At 54.8% G+C, this 17456-nt stretch overlaps 2 protein-coding genes across 2 annotated transcripts in view; one reads left to right on the plus strand and one right to left on the minus strand.

Annotated features, from left to right (window-relative positions):
* PPAN (peter pan homolog (Drosophila)) overlaps window positions 1-11822 on the plus strand; it is a 14825-nt gene extending 3003 nt beyond the window's left edge. The window contains exons 2-13 of the mRNA XM_006898834.1: window positions 6192-6362; window positions 6574-6675; window positions 6863-6913; window positions 6999-7169; window positions 7720-7796; window positions 7997-8104; window positions 8193-8316; window positions 8401-8479; window positions 8577-8706; window positions 8786-8952; window positions 9036-9122; window positions 10786-11822. Coding sequence (XP_006898896.1) covers window positions 6192-6362; window positions 6574-6675; window positions 6863-6913; window positions 6999-7169; window positions 7720-7796; window positions 7997-8104; window positions 8193-8316; window positions 8401-8479; window positions 8577-8706; window positions 8786-8952; window positions 9036-9122; window positions 10786-11822 — 2304 coding nt within the window. The remainder of the gene's footprint in view (window positions 1-6191; window positions 6363-6573; window positions 6676-6862; window positions 6914-6998; window positions 7170-7719; window positions 7797-7996; window positions 8105-8192; window positions 8317-8400; window positions 8480-8576; window positions 8707-8785; window positions 8953-9035; window positions 9123-10785) is intronic.
* A 395-nt stretch (window positions 11823-12217) lies between these two features.
* On the minus strand, window positions 12218-17052 carry EIF3G (eukaryotic translation initiation factor 3, subunit G). Its single transcript, XM_006898835.1, has 11 exons — window positions 16976-17052; window positions 16800-16846; window positions 16240-16323; window positions 16036-16124; window positions 15842-15901; window positions 14085-14189; window positions 13805-13994; window positions 12888-12995; window positions 12644-12780; window positions 12459-12565; window positions 12218-12233 (listed from the first exon to the last, which is right to left on the minus strand). Exons 1-11 carry the CDS (start codon window positions 16993-16995, stop codon window positions 12218-12220), a joined length of 963 nt encoding a protein of 320 aa, XP_006898897.1. The 5' UTR covers window positions 16996-17052.
* Between the last annotated feature and the right edge of the window lie 404 nt (window positions 17053-17456).

The following is a 17456-nucleotide window of genomic DNA, read 5'->3' on the forward strand; positions in this document are numbered from 1 at the left end:
AAATTTAAAAAAATAATTTTAAAAAAAACTGGCATCAGTTTTCTTCAGCCTGCAAAACTAGTTACTCAGCCTCAGAATCCTTTGTTTCCTTTCTTTAGTCATGGAAAGTAGTTTAATCTGTCTATTTACCAGAAGAGGAAATGCATCTCTCCTAGATCTCCTTGAGGCTGTTTCCCCAGTCAATCTGCCTGTTTCCTAGAAACTGGACTGTGACTGTGTCCTTCCTGAATTACTGGTACTGACATATGAACTGTTCTTTTCAGATGTAGACGTTCTTTTTTTTTTTTTTTTACTAACAGAAGTGAATTGTTAAATGAGCTAGTGTCTCACCCTGGTATAAAAGCCCAATGGCCACTCCCAGATAGGGAGGTAGTCTTTGAGGACAACCCTCTATCCTCCACAGATCTGTGATAAAGTGCTTATGGATATTGCAATCCGTTTTTCTTACTGGCAATTGACTTGGAGAGAACCCCTTGCGTTCAGTGACACTGAAGCTGGTTTGAGTTTTGCTCACAGCTCTGTCCCCAACACTGAATGATCAATAAATGTCAGAAGTTTGTGAACACAAGTGTTCTTAGCCCAGTGTGCCCGCTCATGCACATAATTCCCACTCTCAAGGGCGAGCACCTCTGACCACCCACCCCTTTCTGCTGGGTCCACACACAGTCCCCCACTGTCTTCATGGTTGGGCACAAAGGGTCCCGCTGCTCTCAGCCTTTCAGACATGCTAGCATGCCCCATATGCCCACATGCACTTGGTGACACATGATATGTTCCACATACCCACACATCACCCGCCTGCACCAAGTTCTGCCACATCTGAGCCCACACACCCTGGCATCCACACAGGCACTGGGTCTGCCTCCTCCATTGTCTCACACCTCCCTCGTTCACACACTGAGCACCTACTGTGTGGCAGCACCTGTTCTAGGCAGCGAAGACACAGCTGTGACTAAGACAGACAAAACCTCCACTTCCTGGAGCTGAAACCCTGCAGCCAGAGGGTCTGTCTCACTGTAAGAAGAGACTTGTCACTGACTCTCCAGCAAGTTTTCAGAAGCTGTCAATTGCATGGGAAGAAATTTCTCATCTTTCTCCTGGTGGATTCGAACCTTAGGGGGGAAAATCAGGAAAAGGAGAGGGGGCCCTCAAGGCGAGAGAGAAGGGCTTGCTGGGAAGGGGACATAGGCAAGGATCCAAAGAAGGAGGAGAAGGAAAAGAGGGAAAGTAAGTGCAAAGGCCCTGTGGTGGGGCCTTGCTTGATGGAGCCACTATGAGGTCCCTGTGGTTAGAGCAGAGAGTGACGGAGAGATTGGGGGCAGAGCGTGTGGGGCCCAGGGGGCTTTGGGCAGGGCTTGTCCTTGTACTGTGGTGAGGTAGGAGGGTTCAGAGGGGAAAGGTCCATTCACTACCGTCCACACACTCACTCCAAGCAGAGCAGGGCAGGGTCTTCTTGCTGCCAAGCAGACACCAGGTTCCCCAGGACAGAGACTGACCCCCTGCAGCTATAGTGTGATGGAACACTAGAAGCCTGTCCCACCCTCAGACTGAGAGTGAGGAGGAGAGGAATGAGCCCCCCAGAAAAGACAAAGCCAAGGTCCTCCAAACAGCAAGAGCCTGCTTGCTTTCTTCCCTCAACTTCTCACCTTTGAGACCCCAAAATCTCGAGTCCAATGAGGCTCTGAAGCAGCACAAGGAAATCCGAGGAGGAGCTGAGGGTCCAAAAAGACCTCTGAGTTGGGGAAGGGGAGAAGCTAGTGGGAGGGAAGGAATGGAGGAGGAAGCCCAGACACCCTCCCGCCTTCCACCGCCGGTGCCTGGAACTGGCTCTGCGATGCTTGGTCCAGGAGGCCCAACTGTAAATATTTAGTATTTCCTGCTTGAGAACCGGAGCAGAATTGCCAGATCCCCCTGCCCAGGCCACCAGAGCCTGATAACACCGGTCAGTGACCTGGACATTCCCCCTGGAGGTGCACAGAGCGTGGGAGGCTGGAGGCCTGGCCACATGGAGGGGATCCCAGCTGCAAACACGCCCCACACACAAATCAACAGTGGGCACCTGCCACATATGTGTAATACCCTCTAGTCTGTATACTTTTTCTCTAGTCTGTGCAGCCCGAGCTGGCTTCTATGGAAAAAGACTAACCCCACTGCCACCTAGTCAATGCCAACTGCCAACTTTTATTGGCTTTCTGAGGCTTCACATCTTTAGAGGAGATGGTCTTTCTCTCGGGGACTGGTGGATTGGACCTGTTAGACTTTCAGGTAGTGGCCTAATACATTATGCACTATACTACCAAAGGTCCCTTGGCTTCTATGTGTTGTTGAGTACCATTGACTTGGAACCAGCTATAGCTGACCCTCCGGTGAGTTCTCAGAAGCAGTAAATCGCACAGAAGATTGCCCATCTTTTTCCTGTGGTGCAGCTGGTGGATCTGAACTGGCTACTATACACAGGTCTTCTAATACGTATTTCATAGCAGAGGAAACAGACACAGGGAGAGTGAGTGGCGTGCTATGATCACACGGCCGAAAAAGGACCTCAGTGGGGTCCAGCCAGGTAGCACAGTGCCCAGAGTTCACACACGTCTGCAGGGCCATGGTATGTGCAAGTGCGCCCGCGCGCGCGCACGTGCGCGCGCACACACACACACACACAATAATGCAGACACCAAGCCACACTGCATACCCAAGGAGCATGCAAACCACTGCACAGAACAGCAGAGACAGACAGACAGATGGGGCTCGAGAGAGCTCCAAGAAGCTGTGTGTGTGTGTGTACACAAGTTCTCTTGTCTGGTGCATAAAAAAGAAACAAATTACAGTCAAGTTTGTCCCAACCACTGGTGATTATGTGTCAGAATAGCATTTTCCAGATGATTTTTAGTGGCCAATTTTTCAGAAATATATCATAAGGCACCTCTGGTGGACTTGAACCACTAACCTGTTGGTTAGCAGTGAGTACATTAACCGTTAGTACCACCGTGGGTCTCCAGCTGGCACCCACGTACATAAAGACACAACTGGAAACACAAAGGTCAATTTGGAAAACAACTGTGTTCAAAAGAGCCACACACACCATGACATAACAGGAAATTACGTGTGAACTGAGAGTAGCTGTGCCTGTATGTCAGCCACATACACCCCCAGGTCCACACGGTCACACAAAGCATGAACAAGGCAAGATCCGGATGTCTGCAGACTACACTGTGGGTGTTTTCATTTGTTTCTGTGGTATTCTCACTCAGATCAAATCACACAGCAACAACAACAACCAAAATAAAAAACAAAAACACCCAGGCAGAGACAAGCATGCAATCAATCATCTGTCAGAAGTACAGGGGGCTCACGTGAGTCCAGGGACCCTGGCCCAGGGTCTCCGACCTCGATGAAGGCCTCAGTGACCAGCAGAGAAGACACCCCTTTGGAGAGCAGTCTCCTTCCCCCAGTTCCCAGTGTCCTGAACTCGTAACCTAAGTGGATGTCTGGACTGGAAAAGGAAATGGTTGTCCCAGAGCTGAGAGAGGCTGCCAGGCTGTGCGCTGGACAGGGGGCCCCCATACCGGGCCCCTCGACCTCCCAGCCTCAGCTCACTCAGAAAGAGAAGAAACCTCATAAGTCAGAGAAGGACTGACACAAGGGAGAGAGGGTCCAAGAGACAGAAATAGGAAGATGGAGAGTCGCGGACGTGGAAAAAGAGACAGAGAGGCGGGGAGAGACACAGACGGAAGAACAGGGTAAAGACAGAGAGAGAGGAGAAAAATGGAAACTCGGAGATGATGACAGGGACAAGGTTCGAAAAGGGGAAGAAGATGGGGATAGAAAGGGGAAGTGGGGAGGGGAGACAAATAGGAAGAGAAATGTCCCTCCCCTCCTCCCCCCAGAGTTCTGGGGAAGAAGTCAGAGGCCTGGGGCCGAGACTGGGGCTCTGAGAGGAAACGGGGAGGGGGTGGATTACTCAAGAAGCACCCGCCTTGCCCCAGTTTTCCAGAAGGGTGATGTGGAGTTTCCATCCTTCAGCCCAGCCCGTCTGCAGACAGGGCCCTCACAGAGGGCAGCTGGCCCTCAGGAGAGGGAGGCCCAAATGAGGAACTGCCACAGGCCATGCCCACTTTTCCAGTGGCTGCCAAAGCGCCTGCCTGGCAGCAGTGAGCCCAGAGCCTTGCACATGTCCGTCTGCTCTCTTCATTCGAGCATCTGGGAAGACTCCATCAGCCTCTCCTCAGGAGCCTCAGAGTCGTTGTTTGTAGGTGCTGCCAAGTGTGCTACCGCCCAGAGTCAACCTCAGAACTCCAGATCAGAACTTTACCCTGTCCTGCACCCGTTCACTGTCTCCCCCATGCTGGAACTGATGGTTACAGCCATGGTTGCAACGTCAATTCATCTCTTTTCCTCTTTCACTGACCCTCATTCCCAACTTGATATCATTTTCCAACAGCCCTCCTGACAACATGCCCAAAACCATGTGAAATAAGGTTTCAACATTCTTGCCTCTCCATCTTTGCCTCTGAAGAGCACTCTGGTTACACTTCCTTCAAGACACATTTGTAGGGGAGCTCTGGTGGCCTAGTGGCAAGAAGCTGCAACTACAATCCCAGAGGTGCACGGTTCAAATCCACCAGGTGCTCTGCCGGGGAAGGAGGGGCCATCTCCTCCTGTACCAGTCAGATCTGATTTGACGGTACACGCACACAAAAATAAAAAATAAAATAAAATAAAGACAGATTTGTGTGATCTTTTGGAAGTCTGTGGACTATTTATAGTCTTCACCAATACCACAACTCAAAGGCATTAATTCTTGGCCTCTCCACCATATCTCAAAGAGGGAAGACTGTCCTTTTGGGATGTAATTTTCTAACAAATCTACTTTCTACCTAAAACAAAACAAAACCCAAACAAAAAACCAAAGCATTAATTCTTCCTCAAGTTTCTTTATTCATTCCAATTTTCAGAACTACAGAAAGCAACTGAAAATACCCTGGTCTGGATCAGGAGCACCTTGATCTTTACATGAACATCTTTGCTCTTTAGGATTTTAAAGTGTTCTTTTATATCAAATGTTCCCAACGCAAAATCTTTTGATTTCTTGACTCTTGCAACCATAGGTGTTAATTATGGGTCCAAATAAAATTAAACTGACAACTCTAATCTTTATCTACCTATCATGACGTTGATTATCATGGTTTTATTAGTCTTCAGCGTAGAGAAAGTTGTCATCAAAATCACACAGTTGGAAAAGAAAAGATTTAAGGACAAAATTTTTTTTTAGAAAAAACAAAGGTAAAGAATCACTAAATCAAAGCAGCAGGTGGGCATTAGGTGGGTCCTAATGCCATTTTAAAAATAATCTGTTATAAAAAGAGAGACAAAGAAGATAGGTTTTGTGAAAATGCCAGATCAGACCTGGCACTAATGTCTTGTTGCTGGATAGTCGTTAGAACCTGACATGAAACACGTCTCACTAAACCCAGAATCAGCTCTGAGCTTAGACACCCAGCCCCACAAACTGTAAAACAATAAATCTGTCGGTTAAAGTAAAAAATGAATGAATGAATGAATGACTAAATAAATAAAATCTAAAAGAAAGGTAGCAAACAACATTAGATGAGAAAGTTGTCTTGGAAAGAGAAGTCGCACGTGGTCACCTCCGACTTTATGAAAATATTATTGTTTTAGATGCAGTCGAGTCGATTACAATTCATAGCGATCCTGTGAAGAAACTTTCTCTCTTGCTCCATCCTCAGGGTCCCTGTCATGAAAATATAGGCTTAATACATTAAAATTTAGAATTTTAACTTTACTAAAACTTGATTTTTTTTTTAATTACGTTAGAAAGCTGGAAGAAATGTTCTTAATTTTTCTTAAGACGGAGGATGTATTCGAACTTATGGCTCCATTTTTCTAAAACCTGCGCAGGCTCCCTAGATCGCGCAGCCCCGCCCTCCCCCCTCCCCCCCGGTAGCCGCGGTCTCCTCGCAATGACGTCATCAGAGGTGCCGCCTCGCTTACGCGCTCTTCTGCGCCGGAAGTGAGCGGTGCGGCGCCAGAAGCTGCGGAGGGATCCGACCTCGTGGAGCCCGCGGAGCTATGGGGCAGCCGAAGCGGGTAAGGCGCCGTGGCCCGGGAGGCGGAGAGCGGGCACGCTCCTCGCGGACCCCGCGAACCTCACCCCTCGCCTCTCGTCCCTGCAGTCCCGGTATCAGAAGCGCGCGCGCGCCCAGGCGCAGCTCCGCAACCTCGAGGCTTATGCCGCGCAGCCGCACTCGTTCGTGTTCACCCGGGGTCGCGCCGGCCGCAGCGTCCGGCAGCTCAGCCTGGATGTCCGGCGGGTCATGGAGCCGCTCACCGCCACCCGCCTGCAGGTCAGCACCGCCCAGCCTAGGTCCTTTTTCCCGACTGCGGGCATGATGGCTTTAGCCGGGGGACCTGGCCGAGTCGTGCTCGAGTTCAGGTCGGCTTGGCTCCAGCCCCTCTGCTGGAGCTGTTGGAGAGATCGGGGACGTGCTGTTCAGCGTTCACCCGAAATGTGTTGCTCAGGTAGGGGGCTTTCACCTTCGTCTCGTTAATCTTCAGGTGCGGAAGAAGAATTCGCTGAAAGACTGCGTTGCAGTGGCTGGCCCCCTCGGGGTCACACACTTCTTGATCTTGAGCAAAACGGAGACCAACATCTACTTTGTGAGTGGATTCCCACGACCCTCGTCTTCCCCCAGCCCCCGCTTCCCCAACTCTCAGGATGAACCCATACGCCTCTGAGTAGCCATGATTTTGGCTTCAAAGTAAACGCGCTGAAGAGATGGGGCAGAGTCCCGTTCCTCCTCCTCCCTGGCAGAACAGCCCCCCTCACAGCTCCTTTCTTCTGCAGAAGCTGATGCGTCTCCCTGGAGGCCCCACCTTGACCTTCCGAGTTAACCAGGTGAGGGGTGGAGCTGGTTAGAGAGCAGGGTGGGTGGCCCCAGCCACGGGGGTTGACAGTCACCCGGCCTCCTCCTGCCCTGCAGTACACACTCGTGCGTGATGTGGTCTCCTCACTGCGACGGCACCGCATGCACGAGCAGCAGTTCGCCCACCCGCCGCTCCTGGTGCTTAACAGCTTCGGTCCGCACGGCATGCACGTGAAGCTCATGGCCACCATGTTTCAGAACCTGTTCCCTTCCATCAACGTGCACAAGGTGGGCTTTGTCTGACAGAGCAGCAAGTGGGTGGGCAGGGTGGGCTGCAGGCCCTCTTGGGCCTCGCATCTGAACACTGGAGGCAGACCCACTCCAAAGTCTTGAGTCTTGAGCTCAGATCTTACCTCTGCTCTGTAACACCGGCAGAGACACACTCAGCGGACCTGCTTACTTTCTTATCTGCAGATGGAAGACATCACTAACGATTCTTCCCTAAGTGTGGGTCAGGTGTTGGTCTGTGAGGTGTGTTGTCACAGTCACACCTAGTACAAAGAGAAGTTGCACCCCATTGAGTTGCTCGTGTGAAATTAGATCTTGGGTCTCAGGGCTTCTGCAGTGGTCAGTCAGCCTCAGTAGTGGCCGGCCCAGCTTTGTGGCCCATCTCTCACGTGGTCAGCAAATACAGTTAGCAGTGCCGATGACCCCTTTAGTGTTAGTAACACCAGCGGGCTGCTATACTGCTGGACTGTGCAGTTAAGGGGGCCCTGCCTGGCCAGAGCGGTTTGAGGGAGGCTTGTGTGGTACCACGCCCTCTTCATTTCCTTTCCAGGTAAACCTCAACACCATCAAGCGCTGCCTCCTCATCAACTACAACCCCGAATCCCAGGAGCTGGATTTCCGCCATTAGTGAGTGCTGGGGGGGGGGGCGGTGGGGCAGGCAGGGAGTCATGACCTTTGAGTGCGGCTGATGACCACTCTGCTGCTGAGACCCTGTGATTGCTCAGCCTCAAAGTAAACGCTCTGACGCCCTCCGGGAAGTGTAAGGGGGCCTGACCTCCCACTTGATAGTCTCTGACCGTTTTCTCTGCCTGCTTCGCCTCCTGCAGTAGCATCAAGGTGGTTCCTGTGGGTGCAAGTCGTGGGATGAAGAAGCTTCTCCAGGAGAAGTTTCCCAATATGAGCCGTCTGCAGGACATCAGCGAGCTGCTGGCCACGTGAGGAGGGTGCAGGGTGGGAGCCCCCTTCCAGAGAACCCGGTGCTGTCCTGGGAGCCTGGCTAAGACCCATGTGTCTGCTGTACAGGGGTGCAGGGCTGTCAGAGAGCGAGGCGGAACCCGATGGGGAACACAACATTACGGAGCTGCCCCAGGCCGTTGCCGGGCGAGGCAACATGCGGGCCCAGCAGAGCGCCGTGCGGCTCACTGAGGTGAGGCCCAGCCTGGTGGCCCGGGGGTGAAGGTGCCAGCCCTCAGCCCTGAGGAGACACTGACCCTTCCTCTTTGCCCTCCAGATAGGTCCTCGGATGACTCTGCAGCTCGTGAAGATCCAGGAAGGAGTTGGGGAGGGGAACGTGCTGTTCCACAGTTTTGGTGAGGATGGGTCAGGGGTTATGAGTCCCCTAAGGCCGGTCAGCAGAAGGGGCCGTGGGCATATTGACCCTCCCTACAACGTCTCCTTCCTGCTCAGTGCACAAGACGGAGGAGGAGCTGCAGGCCATCCTGGCAGCAAAGGAGGAGCGGCTGCGGCTCAAGGCCCAGAGGCAGGACGAGCAGGCCCACAACGTGCAGCGCAAGCGGGAGCAGCGAGAGGCCCACAAGTGGGTGACGGGGGCCACCTCGGGCGGGGTGGGGCCGCCCCGGGTGCAGGCTGCCTCACTGAGGGGTGCCTCTCCTCAGGAAGAAGAGCCTGGCGGGTATGAAGAGGGCTCGGGTGGAGGCCGAAGGTGACAGTGATGCCGAGGACCCGGGGGCTCCACCAGAGGCAGCGGGCGCCGGCCAGCCTGAAGAGGAAGAGGATGAAGCCGAGTATTTCCGCCAGGCCGTGGGCGAGGAACCTGACGAGGGTGCGTGACAGGAGCAGCTCCCCAGGCCCTGAGGGGTATGCTGCTGAACCTGGGATAGGCCGCTTACCTTTCTCTCCTTACAGACATGTTTCCTGGGCTGACCAAGCGGAGACAGCGCATGGGCCCTCCACGGAAGAAGCAGCGAGTGAAGGAGAAGAGGCCAGATCGAGGCAGTGGCCAGAGGCCTCCCAAGCCCAAGAGCAGACCGCAAGGGGCCCGGGCCAAGTGGGGGCCTAGAGGGGCTGCACGAAACCATTTGCCAGCCCAGTCCAGGCCACCTAAGCGAGTGGGTCAAGCCTGAGCCCCAGTCAGACTGTAATGCCCCAAATTGGGACTGAAATGCTGCTCCCAGGTGCAGCCTTCCGTTTCCTTTTATAAAGGAGCTGGTTCCTTTATTCCACTTACCCACCTCACTAATAAATGACTGATATTTTCTTGAGACATTGCGAAGAGTGAGAGGGGCGGCACCAGACAGTATTCTCGTGCCTTAGTGGTAAAGAGTTGTGCTGTCAATCCACTGTTCAAATCCACTTGTGGCAGAAAGATCGGCGGTCTCTTCCCGTGCAGTCTGTTGCCGCTGCAAACCCACTGGAGGGTCGGCAGTGAGTTGATTTCTGACTCTGCAGGCCTGCAAGATGCCCTCGGCTCACTTCACTGATGAGAGGCAGGGCTGGTCCTGGTGTCCTCAGGCATTACACAGCCTGGTGCGATGAGGAAGGCGGGCAGAGGTGGGGCTCTGACTTGCTCTGCCTGCTGCTGTGGGTGGGGCTGCAGGGAGGGAGGGGCCCGCCTCGCTGGGTAACTCAGAGGAACGAGGGACACCGCGTGGAGCGGACCTGGCTGGGTGCGTACCATGGTGGCCTGCACAGGTGAGCCACGCTGCAGTCCAGCGACCCACTGTCCCTGGGAGGCAATGGGGCAGCGAGTGTTTGCATAGATTGTCTAGACAGCTACTTCCTCCTCCAGCTCTGGGACAGGAATTGGCGGGTTGGGGTGCCAGTTTAGGGGACTGCATGTGTGGCAGTGAAGGGCATGAGGAAGCGGGCTCCCTGTGCCACTGTATCCTGGCTACTGGGGAACAAGGACTGGCCAGGTGGTGGACCCTGCTTCATCTGTGTGGTCTAGGAGGGTTGGTTTGGGAAGATGAAGGATTTTTATTCCCAACCAGATGGGGAAATGGAGCAGGGGAGGGGGCTGTGGGGTTCTATTGGAATGTGAAGGTGGACAGTAGGCTCAGCCGCCTTGGGGCAGGTGGGAGAGCAGAGTTCCCAAGAGACTTAAAGCAACCAGCAAAGCGGGGTGAGGAATACGGGAAGGTGATGGGAGGAAGTAGGGGCAGGGAGTGTGATCGGATGTGACTGGCTTTGATGAAATGAGGTCACACGTGGGCCCCTTAGAAGCATATGTCAGTGGGGGTCAGCACAGCCAGAGAGGTTGGAGGCTGAACCTGTGGGTCCAGGTGGCTGAGGACAACTTCAGGACCACCTCTGACCCCAGGTGCTGATGTGGCCTGAGGGCTCCTGCTAGTCTGTGCAGACCTGCCAGGTGACAGCTTCCTATCAGTGGTGACCTTTGGTTTGCCCTGGCTGTTAAAGGTGCAGGACCTGAGGGCTGGGTTGGCACAAGCTGAAGGAAGACCCTGGCTTAGAACCAGGTGTCAGGCAGAAGGGGCTGGCCAGGCCACAGTAGGGACTCAGTGAGCTGCAGGCAAACGGCTCTCAGGCCTCTGCACTTGGGACACACGGGGTGTATGGAAGGACGTGCTACAGCAGGGGTGGCCAGGCCTTGAGGACGTGGGACAGGGCTGGCTCTGGCAACACCCTGTGCTCACAGGTGCCCCGCCCTGCCCAGCCAACATCACGACAGCTGCGGAACAGGTCCTCAACAGCATCCAAGAGGCTTATCTGTGGCCTGTGCTGGTCGTGGAGTTCCTGGTGGCCGTGGGAAGCAATGGCCTGGCCCTGTACCGCTTCAGCACGCGGGAGCAGCGCCCCTGGCACCCAGCTGTGGTCTTCTCAGCCCAGCTGGCCATCAGCGACCTGCTGTATGCCCTGACACTGCCCCCGCTGGCTGCCTACTTTTACCCACCCAAACGGTGGCATTATGGGGACGTCGCGTGCCGCCTGGAGCGCTTTCTCTTCAACTGCAACCTGCAGGGCAGCATCATCTTCATCACCTGCATCAGCCTCAACCGCTACCTGGGCATCGTCCACCCCTTCTTCACACGCAGCTACCTGCGGCCCAGGCATGCCTGGGCTGTCAGCGTGGCCGGCTGGGCCTTGGCTGCTCTGCTAGCGAGTCCCACGCTCTACTTCTCCCGCCTGAGCTACTCCAATGTCACTGTCAAGTGTCTGGGGACCGCGGATGACCATCACCTCGAGGCCTACAGGGCCTACAGCCTGACTCTGGCCGGCCTGGGCTGTGGCCTGCCCCTGCTGCTCACGCTGACCGCCTATGGGGTGCTGGGCCGGGCGGTGTTGCGAAGCCACAGCATGAACGCAGCCGAGAAGCTCCACGTGGCGGTGCTCGTGGTCAGCGGGGTGGCCCTCTATGCCTGCTCCTATGTGCCCTACCATGTCACGCACGTGCTCAACGTCTGTGCCCGGCTTCGTTGGATCGCTCAGTGTCCGAGCTTTGTGACTAAGGCCGAGGCAAAAGCTGCGCTGGACCAGCGCTCCTACACGGCCTACCAGGTGACACGCGTGCTCATGCCCCTGGCCATCTGCATCCACCCGCTGCTCTACATGGCCGTGGCGCCCAGTCTGGGCTGCTGCTCTAGAAAGCAGGGTCCAGAGGGGTCTGAGAGCTCCAGCCAAGGCGTGCCCCTCACTGTCACAGCCTCCTCCAAGGCCTCGGCGCCAACCCTGTGATCTGGCCCACGTGGAACAGCTGAGTGTGGGTTAAAAGCACGGTGGGTCACAAGCCACCACTTCCCCAAAGGCCAGCCTGTGGTCCGGAAAGTGGGGCCGGCTGACGAATGAGGCCGTGGCAGCGGGTTTCCTGTTGAACCTCTGGTTTAAGACCAGGCAGGACACGAACCCACCCCGGGCGAAAGGGGAGCACTGGCCCCACGTGCGAAGGAAGGAGGGGACTGGCCCTGCATGCTGTGGTAGAAGCCGTGCAACCACATGGGTGGTGACAGAAAATAAACAGCACAGTCATCCAAGCTTTTTTATTGCTCATGGAGTCCTGCTCTTCAAAGCCACCTGATGTCACTGCAGGTCCTCGGGTCATGGCTTGAGCCACAGCCGTACTGCCAACTGGTTCAGTTGGTTGATGGCCTGGAAAGAGAGAGAAGAGGTAGTTTAAGAGGGCAGGTGTGGGGGCTCCAGACCCAAGATCCCCCAACACCAAGGGGATAGAGAAGCAGAGACTGCCAGGTTAGCGGGCTGGCCGCCTTGTGCCAACCACCCACTTAACAGGCAGGCGCAGAAGGCCATGCAGCTATAGTGAGGGGGCTGGGGAAGGGAGGATGGGGAAAGTCGCTGCCAGGCCGGGGGTCTTACTTGGCCCACTCGACGTTAAGGATGAGGTGGTCGTAGCCGAAGCCGGACACCCCAGCAATGGCACGGGCAGCGTCCTCACGGCGGTGGAAGCTGATGAAAGCGAAGCCCTGCAGGAGGGAATGAGGGCAGGTGGGCACAGGGCCGAGCCAGCAGACCCACCCCCACCCCCGGGGGTGCCAGCCCACCTTGGACTGCCCGGTGGTCTTGTCCTTCGCCAGGTAGATGCGGGAGATGGAGCCAAAGGGTCTGAAGAGTTCTTGCAAGTCAGTCTCCCGCGTGTCCTCCGACAGGTTGGTGACACGGATTGTGGCATTGTCGTCAGCTGGGCGGGGAAGGACAGGTGGCTCTCACGGGAAAGCCCCACCCCAGCCCGCCCCACAGGAGATAATTACAGGAGCCGAGGGCCTGGCATCGGCGGCCCACACTCACCTCTACGATTGGGCTGCATGGACTCGCCACGGCGGCTGGCCCCGTCACGGAGGCTCGGCGGCACGTACTTGCCCGTCTTGCTCTGGGTGGCCTGCACAGGCTCCAGCTCTGAAGAGGAAAACTGGGGTCAAGGGGAGCCCCCACCCTGAGACCTGACCAGGATGCTGGCAGCTCAGGTCCTGACCTAGTTAAGGCTGCTCCACCTGCAAAACCACAGGGGGGGGGGCTGGTCCCTCGGAAACCCAGAGTGCACTTGTCACGGTGCAAAGTCACATGCAGGAAGCAGAGCTCACTGCAGCAGCTTCCTAACGCTGCCAGCGAGAACCCACAGGGGCAGATGTGGTCCAGGGCGCTAAAGTGCCCCACCTCACACGTCCCACGCACATGGCAGGTGACAGTGCATGTCACACTCAGGGCTCAACAACGAGCTGTACTAACACAGTCAACATGACAACTCATGCCAGTAACATACTGACGGGGCTACGGATGACCACGTCAGAACATACACACTCTTCGTGGACAGTCACAAGTCAGGATATACACTGAACAAGGATCAGTCAGAGGGGTTCTGCCCAGAGTTCATACAGTCCCAACCACAGCAAGGAGAGTGCTCATCTCAGCACTCCCAGCAGCCACAGGCCCACCCCTGCACACTCACAGCCCAACCCCTTACACACTCACAGCCCAACCCCTGCCACAGCCAAGCCCTTACACTCACAGCCCAACCCCTGCCACAGCCGAGCCCTTACACACTCAGAGGTCACCTCCTGCCACAGCCGACCCCCTGCGCACTCAGAGCCCAGCCCCTGCCACATGCCACCCCCTGCACAAAAACAGATAGTGGCCACAGCCACAATGACAGAGAGCAAGCAATGATCACGCCTCCCCTCATCTCAGCTGCACCCCAGCCCTGGCACCTCCAGGCAGCTTCTCCTTCTCGCCAGTGGACAGGCCTAGCTGCTCTGCCAGCTCCTTCTGCATGGGCCCCAGCGTGTCCTTGTAGGGGCAGCAGGTGGTCCAGTGGTCGCCCTTGCAGATGCGGCAGGACACAATCTTCTGGCCCTTGAGCTTGTTCATCGGGTCCTCCTCCTCCTGGCAGTTCAGGTCCTGGCAGGGACAGGCAAGGACAACTCAGAGGGGGCCACTGTGCCCCTGCCACTGCCACCTGGCCACCTGCCTCGTGCTGTGCCCACTCACCTCTTTACTGGTGATGAATGTCATGGAGACGTCGTCACTCACTGTGGTGGTGGCCACATTGGGTCCTGGTGGGTCAAACTCGGAGTTTCCGAATTTCTTCCAATTCTTGGTGCACAGCAGGATGGGAGACAGGTCAGGAATCCTGCCAGCCCTAGAACACCCACCCCTGGGACACCTGGGCCCTGAAGCCCACCCTCACTCCCCAGATGGAATAACTGCTATTTCCTGAGTGCCCACCAGGCCCTGGCTTCGCACTGGCTCCAGGAGGCAGGGGCAGCTCTCAGCCTGCGTTCCAAGTGAAATACAAGGGCTCCATGGAGAGACACCTACACAGCTCCTCTGTCCTCCTGGGGGCCTTCAAACAGACTCCCACTGGGGAGACGGCACTAGTGTTCAGCGTGGGGGTGACCCAGGCCTCAGGCTACTTAAACCAGCTTCCCTTATCTATGAAGTGGGGGCACTAACAACGAACTATGGAGAGATCCCGCCTGGAAAAGCGTGTCAAGCATATTTCCTGTTCTCACTCCTTCCCAAAATGGCACAGCCCCGGTACACCGAGAGCTGCTTTGACCACCTCAGGATAAGGGTTGCCTCTTCCCTCCTGCCAGGCAAAATGAAACACCCATTCTGTGCCCTAGACTTTTCAGAACTTTTCCAGAAGAGCACAAACTCCCTACTTCTAAGCTTTGCCTCAGCAAATTAGGCAAAAACAGTTCAACTTCATCTTAAGACAGGTATTCAGACAATCTCCTCCTGTACCAGTCAAATCCGATGTGACGGTACACACACACAAAATAATAAAATAAAAAGAAAAAAATAGGTATTCAAAACAACTATGAGATATCATTTCACCCCAGTAAGAAAAGCAAAATTTAACAGAACAGTGAACAACAAATGCTGGCGAGGTTGTGGAGAAACTGGAACCCTTATTCACTGTTGGTGGGAGTGTAAAATGGTGCAGCCACTATGGAAGGCAGTATGGCGCTTTCTCAAAAAGTTGCAAATAGAAATACCATTTGACCCAGCAATTCCACTACAGGGAAATTGCCCTAAAGAAATCATAAAACTACCACCCAAGCAGATATATGCACACCCATGTTTATGGCAGCTTTGTTCATAACAGCAAAGAGTTGGAAAAATCTAAGTGCCCATCAACAAACAAATACAGAAGCTCTGGTATATTCACACAATGGAATACTACGCTGCATTGAAAAATAAGGAAATCATGAAATATTCAAAATAGAGGACATTGTTGTTGTTGTTATGTGTCGTCGAGTCGCTTGCGACTCATAGCGACCCTATGTAAAACAGCCCTAAACCCTAATCATTCAGTCACAAAAGGACAAATACGGCATAGTGCCACTGTTGTAAAACGGGACAGATGTCGGGGTTGGGGTGAGACTGAGAAAGATGGGATAAATTATGTATACTGCATTGAAACAGAGGAGAGAACTGTTTAAAATGGATATATGATTAGGTATTATATGACAGGAGTCCTCAACAAAGGCTTCATAGTGGAGTATACTTGGGGGAAGGGACTGTATAACAATGAAAAAAATCCTTTTACTTTTCAAAGAGAAGAGCGAACTGGAGGGAAGGGGTGGGTAGGGAGAAAAGTGCAACAATGAATGGAAATCCAAAATCTCTGTAAATTTTCATTAAGAAGAAGAAATAAGGAAAAAAAAAGGTATTAAGAAAATAGGATCCTAACCTGTCTGGTTGGACTCTGAGGTAGTTCCAAAAGCAAAGGGTCTTACCTTCCTCCTAGCAACAGCCTTTGAAGCCTTCCGAGTCTCAATCCTGAAGGTTCGGACAATCTGCAGAGGGGAGTAGAGGCTGGGCTTCCCGAGATGGCCACGGAACTTCCTCACCGACCCCATCCCCACACACCACCTTACCCAGGCCAAGTGCCCCCAAGCACTGGCACGCCCACCCGCTCGCTTAGTCTCACCTTGAACTTCTTGCCATCCTCATCTATCTTGTACTCGGTCACGGTCTTGACGTTTCCATTAATGACCTCCTTAGGAGGCGGCAGTGGAGCTGGGAGAACAAGGCGGGGTGAGGGGAGCCAAGCTTGACCAAAGGGGATCCAGGATGGGCAGGGGGTCGTGGGAGGTCCAGTCCAGGGACGGAAGGGAGATGATGGGTCACTCACCTCCTGGCAGTAGCTCGGGCTCTGGGCTGGTGTCCCCAGTGGCCAGAGGGATCCCCTTGAGAAGTTCGCTGGTGACACATTTGTCTATGGGAGAGAATAAGGGAGCAGGGGTCAGCTGGTGGGGGCCGAAGCTCCAAGCTAAGATGGGGGGGGGCTTTCGGATGTCACACACACTAGAAGGGGGTCGGGGCAGATGGACAGGGTAGGGGGCAGTTAAAGCTGGAGTTAAACCTGGCGGCCTCGGGGTCGGGGGGGGGGGGTGGGGGGGGGTGGTTGGTGGTCAAGGATCCCCAAGGCCAGGCGACAAGGAGGGAGGCACATCAGACAGGCTCTCACAGGAGCCTGGGGGGGGGGGTAGCCCGTGCGTCCACCCTCCTCGGACACTCGGACACGGGAGGAAGGAGATCTGGCCACCGTGAGCCAGAAGCTGGCCACAGGCTGGCCGGGAGGAGGACGGCGCGGGAGAAGGGGCTGTCAGCGATGGAGGGCGGGGCAGCCCCGATCGGGGCAGAAGGCAGGGAGAGGCCGCACTCACGGGAGGGGCAGCCCGGGGTACTCACCGTCCTCGCCCTCCTCTTCCACCTGGTCGGCCCAGCTGGGCTTCGAACTGTAGGAACAAGTGTATGCGGGGAGGGTGGAGTCAGCGACGGGAGGCCTCGGCGCATCCAACCCCCGAAAAGCCGCCCAGAGACCCAACACTGTCCGCTAAAGTCCCCTCCGCGGCCCCTGAACTCACTCAAAGTCTCCGGTCGGCATTGCAATATCGTACCCACGCAGCCCGAGACCGGGCAAGAGAGCGGAAGTGGAGGCGAACGAGACTTCTAGTTCCGCCGCCTAGAGCGGCCTGGCTGCTTTAGTCCACAGCGCCCCCTGCGGAAGGAGGCGGAGATTCCAAGCACAGGCGCTGCCGGGATGCTGGTGCCACAGAGCTGGCTTGGGCAGAGGCGCATTATACTGAGTCATTGTATAGAAAGGAATTGGCAGACACAGAAGAATTTAATGAAATAACGTATGAGCAAGAGCCTATGGTGATGAAGGAAGAAGTTCAAGCTGCTTTGAAGGAAACAGCGAAAAATAAGGCCCCCGGAATAGATGGTATACCAATTGAAGTATTTCAGATAACAGATGTTGTCCTGGATGTGCTCACCAAGTTGTGTCAAGAAATCTGGAGAACAACCACTTGGCCAACTGACTGGAAGAGATCTATATTTGTTCCC

This window comes from Elephantulus edwardii, unplaced genomic scaffold (genome assembly GCF_000299155.1).
Source record: "Elephantulus edwardii isolate Elephantulus edwardi_28Jun2011 unplaced genomic scaffold, EleEdw1.0 scaffold00237, whole genome shotgun sequence".
In the NCBI taxonomy this organism is placed as follows: Eukaryota; Metazoa; Chordata; class Mammalia; order Macroscelidea; family Macroscelididae; genus Elephantulus; species Elephantulus edwardii.